This window comes from Wasmannia auropunctata, unplaced genomic scaffold (assembly GCF_000956235.1).
Source record: "Wasmannia auropunctata unplaced genomic scaffold, wasmannia.A_1.0 LD335888.1, whole genome shotgun sequence".
NCBI lineage: Eukaryota > Metazoa > Arthropoda > Insecta > Hymenoptera > Formicidae > Wasmannia > Wasmannia auropunctata.
In genome coordinates this window covers 1,067,336-1,074,485 of record NW_012027002.1, presented here as the reverse complement: position 1 = coordinate 1,074,485, position 7,150 = coordinate 1,067,336, and the positions used below count along the sequence as shown (strand labels likewise).

The window sequence follows — 7,150 nt, the reverse complement described above, 5'->3', positions numbered from 1 at the left end:
CATCGCAAAAATAATACGTAAAATTATTTTAAGTAAGGAAGTACATACATATACTCAGGATGCTGTTTCGGATATTTTTTTCTATTTAATCGTGTTACATACATTTTCAAGAATAAGTAATATTTATAAATGAAGTATTTATATTATAAACAAACAAAATTAAAATATTTTCGAAAACTTAACATTTCCTTGGAAAGTTATGCTTGAATAAGAGATATACGTTTACAAAATATGATTGCAAATCAACGGTTATATGTGCACATATTATATGTACCTAATATATATACACACACACACACATAGAATGTAAAATACACACGCACATGTGTGCGTGTATTTTACATTCATATATAAATTTCCAAGAAACTGTTAAATTTTTGGAAATATTTTTAATTTAATTTAATAAAATCAAATCAAATGTCACGAGGGTGATTAAATTCTTTATCTATTAGATGTATGCAAAAGTTTTAGTCTATTTTCAAAGCTCTGATATAATTATTTAAATGGTATTTTGATGTAATTAAGTAAATTCCCGATTTTTTACGTTTTTAAAGAATTAAAAAAACATAAAAGATCATTTATTGGACAAGTAAACCGAAAGGCAATTTTGCTATATAACAACATTAGATTGCATGTTGCTTTTTATCCAGCAAATCATTTTTAACTTAGGCTGGAGAATTTCCTGCACGCGGATATTCACCAAACTTGGCGCCTTCGAATTATCACTTATTCTGATCGATGCAACATTCTTTAACTGAGAAGCACTTTCGAAATGTAACTAAGATACAAAAATATTTTTTTCGTAAAGGAATTTATTAGAGTAATGGCAGAAAATCACATAAAACAAGGATAAATATTTAGATAACTAAATATTATTACATATATCATGGATCTAATGCGAAAACGTGCGATAAAAGACTAAAAACTTTTGCATAATAGTTTGTCTCAGTTATTTTATTCTTGATCTCTTCAATTTTCGGCTTCCCTTCTCCAGCGAAAGCCTTGGGTGAGATCTTCGATAGCTTTCGGTGAGATCTTCGAAGTGGTCGTTTCTATTCTATGACCAGTCACATCTCGAATGTTATCAAAAGCTGCAGTAGTAGCCGTGGTCGTTTCTACTCTACAACCATTTCGAATGTAATTCATCATTGTCCCGTACTGTCCCGAAAGTCTCCTGTGCCGTTCGAGAAGATTCTTGAACTGTTCGGAAAGACTCGGTAAATTCATCTGAACTTGAGCTCCGAAAAGTGGCTTTATATCCGCTTCCCTTTTCCAGCGAAAGTTGTTTATATCGAAGTCGTTATCCTCATCCTCATTGTTGACATTCGGTTGCGATTCAGATCCGGAATCGCTATTATCCGCTTCCCTTTTCCAGCGAAAGGAGCTGTATAGCGGCGGGAGATCGGAATTCATCCCATTGTCGACATTAGGCGGCTCAGATCCGCGATCGTTATTTTCGCCCTGATTGGTGATCCTTTTCTGGAATTCCTTGATCTTGTTCAAATAATTTTGGAAAGAGAATGGCAATTGCGGAGTACCCTTTAAATTTGCAACAATCGAACCTTGAGAATCAGCCTTTCATAAAACTATATAAATACAAAATTGACTATACCTATGTTTCTAATACTTCTAAATTCGACATTAAATATTTTTAAAACTGTTATTAAATAATTATATTTTATAAATTTTACAGCAATAAAATTTTATCTAGAACTATTCAATGCGTGTAATATTATAGGCAGAATGCAATATTATAATTATGAATAGTGTGAAACGCACATAATACAATTCGTTTAGCAACTTACGTTGTTATCATTATTATTCGCACTTACTTTCATGTCAGAGCCCTGAAGGTCCTTCTTGATCTTGTTCCAAAAATTTTGTAAAATGCCAAAGAATGGCAATTGCGGAGTACCCTTTAAATTTGCAACAATCGAATCTTGAGAACTTTTATAAAACTATATAAATACAAAATTGACTATACCTATGTTTCTAATACCTCTAAACTCGACATCAAATATTTTCAAAACTGTTATTAAGTAATTACATTTTATAAATTTTAAACAGCAATAAAATTTTATTTACATAGAACTATTCAATGCATGTAATATTAGGGAGAATGCAATATTATAATTATGAACAGCGTGAAACGCACATAATACAATCCGTTTAGCAACTTACGTTAATTTCATTATTATTTGTGCTCACTTTCTTGGCAGGGCTCTGAAGATCCTCTTCAAGTTTTTTGTTGTCAGAGAGTAACAATTGCGGAGTACCCTTTAAATTTGCAACGATTGAATCTTGAGGATCAGCGTTTTATAAAACTATATGTATTTATTAAATATATAAATATAAAACTGACTATATGTTTCAAATACTTCTAAATTCGACATCAAGTATTTTCAAAAATGTTATTATATAATTATCTTTTATAAATTTTAAACAATAATAGAATTTTATCTAGAACTATTGAATGCGTATAATATCCAGGGAGAATGCATATTACGATTATAAATGATTATGATTATAAAAAACACAAATAATACAATTATTTAGCAACTTACAAACGAGAAACAAGAGAAGAGAAAATTATTAATTAAAGTATTTAATTTAAAAGCTATTTACAGATATTTCGGTGATGTATGCAACGACGCAAGATAAGACCAAAACGAGAGTGAGTAGCTTCATCTTGACTATTAATTGAAGAAGATAGAGAAGAGATTATAAGAGCAGCGATAACGATTCGCACTAAGCGCAAATATGACTGCCAAAACGAAAAAATGCTGAGTGCTTAAATATGGTTTCAGATCTTTAAGTTTACGTCATTCCCCGCAAACATTACCATCTCATTATTTTCACAAGTGCACTTTTTTTGCGTCGTAGAAATAGACAGCTGCTGCATTCAATGCCTTAATTAGCGAGACAAAATGAGGGAATTTTCCGTGACACTTTTGTGATCTCTTCCCCCTCCCCTGCTTCGATTACATAGTCCGTATCACTCTTATTACTTTTCTCAGCGTTATCTCGTTGTTATGATAATATGCGCATAAACATATGCATTTACATAGCTTTACATTTACGACATCGTTTGTGTGTTTGTACGTTAAACTTTTGCATGTGTTTGAAGACACGTATGAATGTAATCTAAATCTTTACATGCTTTCTATAAAAAAAAAAAATCAATAATAGATCAAGACACACAAGGTCTTAAGGCTAACTTCTACTTTTAAATTTCAGCATTTTATTTTCAAGATCGTAATTATTTTAATTATAAAGATAATGTTATAAAAAATATAACATATTCAGTAGAACTATATAAGCACATCTTCCCTATACAAAAAAAATGGAATAGATCAATATCTTAAAAGTGAATTAAAGCCTCGTAAATAAATGCTTTATTTTGTTCACTCTAATAAATGTATATGGTCATTAACAGTTATTTAATGGTCTGCAGTAGGATACATCCATCTCAACACAATGTAATCACTTCGCTGAAGATGGCTCAAAGAAAGAGCCAAAACATATGATTTTATTAATTACATGTTTTATTATCTTAATCAATTTGTGTTAAATTATTATTGCGTATTATTTACCGTGCCGACTCGTATATTCGCCGCTTCTTTCATTTATTATTTTTTATTTATTTAAATTACTTAAATCTGTTACTATATATTTATCCTTTAAATAAAAGAACGATTAGGTAATTTGCATATAACAATCACACATTTTATCTAAAACGTTATTTTACTCGTATATATAGAATATAATTTATATACCTACAGAAGTATATAAAAATGATGGAAGTCATTCAAGAATGTTACACATAAAAGATAAAGATAAATACCTTTCACAGCGAGAAATTTCAATTTGTGACTCCTGGTCGCTCACTATTATTCCGATTATGACGCGATAAAACCAAAAAAAATATTACAATATAAAAATACACACAATAAATATTCTTGTGCAAAATATAGTCAAAACGAAATTTTTAAAATAAAACAACATAAATTAAGCAAAAAGACCATGAGTCATATTATTAGAAACAAAGGTGTGACTTATGTGCCAGTGCTGCAATCGGCAGTTTAAGACATTGGAAAATACGTCCGGTTAGTGAAAATATTGCTATTTACTGCGCGAGGGTTCCCCGACGCGAGAGAATGTCGCGTGAGCTCAACTCACGAGCGCTGCCGGGTATTACCCTGAGCGATAACTGATGCAACGGGATTGTTCGGGCATAAAAATCGAGTATATCCCCGGGAAGAATCTGAAATTCGTATATAAGCAACCGACGCAAAGCGGACAGGCATCAGAAGTTGTTTCGCACTTCAAGCAAAAGCATTTCCTACTTTCGGAAAGGAACAGTATCACCATGAAGCTGCTAGTTTTTGTGTTGGCCTTATCGTGCGCTGTTATCTGTTCGAGCGCTGACGTGCCAAAGAGGACATCGCCGCCGCAATCGACCGGTCCGGTTCTTCCACATGTAAGTAATTGTTTAAATAAATAATTCAAGTAAATTGAAGTTGAAAATCATATATTTCACTTCAAAATGCGAGTTCATAGTTGATTCATATTTTCTTAATTTATATGTAAGTATTGAGACATCCAAATACATATTTGAAGACAATATTATACTTAAAATAAATAACTATATGGATAGTTTTTTTTCCTAATTAAATCCCGCATTAAATATTGTCTCAGCTGACGATAAGCATGACAAATTGATGATACGTGACTATGTATTCATTATAGCATATTGCACTGTAATTACTTTGCATTTCGCATGACTCACAAAGACACTTGTCGAACCAGAAGTATCATAAAGACTCCTGTTCATTTACTATTATCTCATTCATAACGCCAGAAGCGAGAAAATACACAATAAAATGTCTTGCAAAATATATTGAAATGGAAATATGTTTCAAAATAACACTTATCGATAAAACCTGACTTGTAAAATACACTAAAAGACTCATTTTTTGTCTTGTTAATTAATAAATAACTACATATCTGGAAAAAAATGCAAACCAAAAACGAAATAGATTATATTTACAGCTATGATAACAGTCAAATTAATAATATATAGAAAGAAATATCATTTAATCCCTCTCCAAAACAAAGAGATGATGTATATCCAGTAAACATTTTGTAAGTCTATTGATTGCAATGTATTTTAGTGAAAAATTATTTCCATTTGAATGCATTTTACAAGAATTATTATTGAGTATTTTCTCGTTTCTGACGTCGAGTTAAGTAATGACTGAAGCAAGAAGCCTGAAAGATGGTAAAGTGATGACAGAAATCGGAATTTCTTGTTAAAAAATATCTTTGTGAGACACTCTTGAATGATTTTCATCATTTTTATATATATCTGTATAGCTATATTCGGATAAATAAACACTAGACTTTTTTACATATATACATATATAAAATTATAGAATAACAAGAATTTTATTTTCAAGAAATGACTTTTTCTTATAGGAACCGCGTTTTCGCCGCCAAACCAACTTAAAGCTCGAAGAACCCAAAAGAGGTTCGATAACGTTTCAAGGGACGCAGCCTCTGAGTGGTCCACAGCGTCAACCAACCTGGGATCTCAATGCCAATGCCAACGTTTTTAACAACGGCCGCACAACGGCGGACGTTTACGGAGGATTGAATAAAGTACCTGGACAACGAGTGCAGCCGCACTTTGGCATCCAAGCTGAAAGAAATTTCGGCAAAAATGGTTTCATCAGAGGTCAGACTCAGTTTCAACAAGGTCCGCGAGGTCACGGACTCTCTCCCTCAGTTGGTGTAACTGGTGGCTTCCGATTCAAGAGAGAAGCCGAACCTCAAGGAACTTCACTAAGCTTCCAAGGATCGCAACCTCTGAGTGGTCCAATGCGCCAACCTACCTGGGACCTCAACGTTAATCGTAATATTTTGAACAATGGTCACTCAACCGCTGACGTTTACGGGGGATTGGGTAAAGTACCTGGACAACCAGTGCAACCGCACATCGGCATCCAGGCCGAAAGGAACTTTGGCAACAACGGTTTCATTAGAGATCATGGTCAGCTTCAGCCGGGTCGAGGAGGTCACGGTGTCTCTCCTTCGGTTGGTATTACTGGTGGTTTTCGATTCAGAAGAGAAGTCGAAGATGCTGAAGAAATAGAGCCCGAAGAGTATTAAAAAAATTTGGGGCTAGTATATACATAAACAGAAAATTTTAATAAACTGCCATTTAAGTTAATTCTCTTCAAACTGTAAAGTTGTAATTATATACTAAATATGTATTATTCTGCATATGATTTAGAGATTACGATATTTTGAGGCTATTTTAAATATGTAATATACATATATTGATGTCATTTATTTAAATAAATAAAATTTTACTAGAATATTTTCTTCCTGTATTTATATACATATTACACTGGTTTATAATTGCTAGGAAACAAATATACTTGTCGTTATATTACTGGAATATCGTTCCAGGATAAGAAATTACGATAGGGATATCTATATAGCCATGGAAAAAAACAGAATAAAAATGTAATAAATAAAAAAGTCAGTTACAGTAAAAAGTATGGCTCGACATGTTATGCGCAAGTGTGTATTCATACATACATTCATAGTTAAGTTAAGATCATCGGACATTTCGAGTTGTCCTCAAAGAAAATTCTTTTAACTCAGAATTTTAATTTTTTTGATTCAACGCGCAATTTAAATAATAGTGAACAATGGATTTAAAAATTCATATAAAATTTATTAGGCACCAAGAATCAGTCGTAACAGAAAAAGGTGCTCTTGAATTTATTTCTTTTAATTCTTTTAATCCCATGTTCTTGAAATCAAGATAAGATCGCAACTCACAATCAGATATCATTCCTAATTTTCCACCATAATCAGAAATTTAAGCTAGAGATCAAAGTAAAAAAGTAAATAGTCCAAAAAGGCTAAAAGCGCAAGAGTACACTATCCCAATAATAAAGAAAAATTAAATAATGAAATAAAAAATAAAATTGGTCGAGCAATAAATTGTAAACGAATCAATTGAAAATAAAAAATAAAAATTTTGATTTTATTTTTAACAAAATATATGCTGTTCCTTAGCATTTCAACCAGTGTATGTTCATCTTTCGAAAATTTCAAGAGCAATTTCTTATTTGAA

The 7,150-nt window shown here is 31.8% G+C and overlaps 2 protein-coding genes across 7 annotated transcripts; one reads left to right on the top strand and one right to left on the bottom strand.

The window, feature by feature from the left end:
• Positions 1-794: 794 nt before the first annotated feature.
• On the bottom strand, positions 795-2,794 carry LOC105455646. Of its 6 annotated transcripts, XM_011699121.1 has the most exons (5): positions 2,626-2,794; positions 2,182-2,277; positions 1,806-1,916; positions 1,259-1,539; positions 795-1,198 (listed from the first exon to the last, which is right to left on the bottom strand). In XM_011699121.1, exons 1-5 carry the CDS (start codon positions 2,686-2,688, stop codon positions 970-972), a joined length of 780 nt encoding a protein of 259 aa, XP_011697423.1. In that variant the 5' UTR covers positions 2,689-2,794; the 3' UTR covers positions 795-969. The 6 variants fall into 6 exon arrangements, with proteins under 6 accessions (XP_011697423.1, XP_011697421.1, XP_011697419.1 ...); XM_011699119.1 differs by having other exon boundaries at positions 795-1,539; positions 2,209-2,277; XM_011699117.1 differs by having other exon boundaries at positions 795-1,539; positions 2,626-2,793.
• A 1,404-nt stretch (positions 2,795-4,198) lies between these two features.
• Positions 4,199-6,563, top strand: LOC105455645. Its single transcript, XM_011699116.1, has 2 exons — positions 4,199-4,480; positions 5,479-6,563. The coding sequence occupies exons 1-2, from the start codon at positions 4,214-4,216 to the stop codon at positions 6,169-6,171; spliced, it is 960 nt and encodes a 319-aa protein (XP_011697418.1). The 5' UTR covers positions 4,199-4,213; the 3' UTR covers positions 6,172-6,563.
• The last annotated feature ends 587 nt before the right edge of the window (positions 6,564-7,150 follow it).

Bases quoted from the DNA above. Each gene is read 5' to 3' on its own strand.
- LOC105455646 (XM_011699117.1), bottom strand. From the start codon at position 2,688: ATGAAGCTACTCACTCTCGTTTTGGTCTTATCTTGCGTCGTTGCATAC. The intron at 1,917-2,181 runs GTAAGTTGCTAA...GCAAATTTAAAG, and splicing joins CAAATAATAATGAAATTAAC to GGTACTCCGCAATTGCCATT. The intron at 1,540-1,805 runs GTAAGTTGCTAA...GCAAATTTAAAG, and splicing joins CGAATAATAATGATAACAAC to GGTACTCCGCAATTGCCATT.
- LOC105455645 (XM_011699116.1), top strand. From the start codon at position 4,214: ATGCAACGGGATTGTTCGGGCATAAAAATCGAGTATATCCCCGGGAAG. The intron at 4,481-5,478 runs GTAAGTAATTGT...TTTTTCTTATAG, and splicing joins CCGGTCCGGTTCTTCCACAT to GAACCGCGTTTTCGCCGCCA.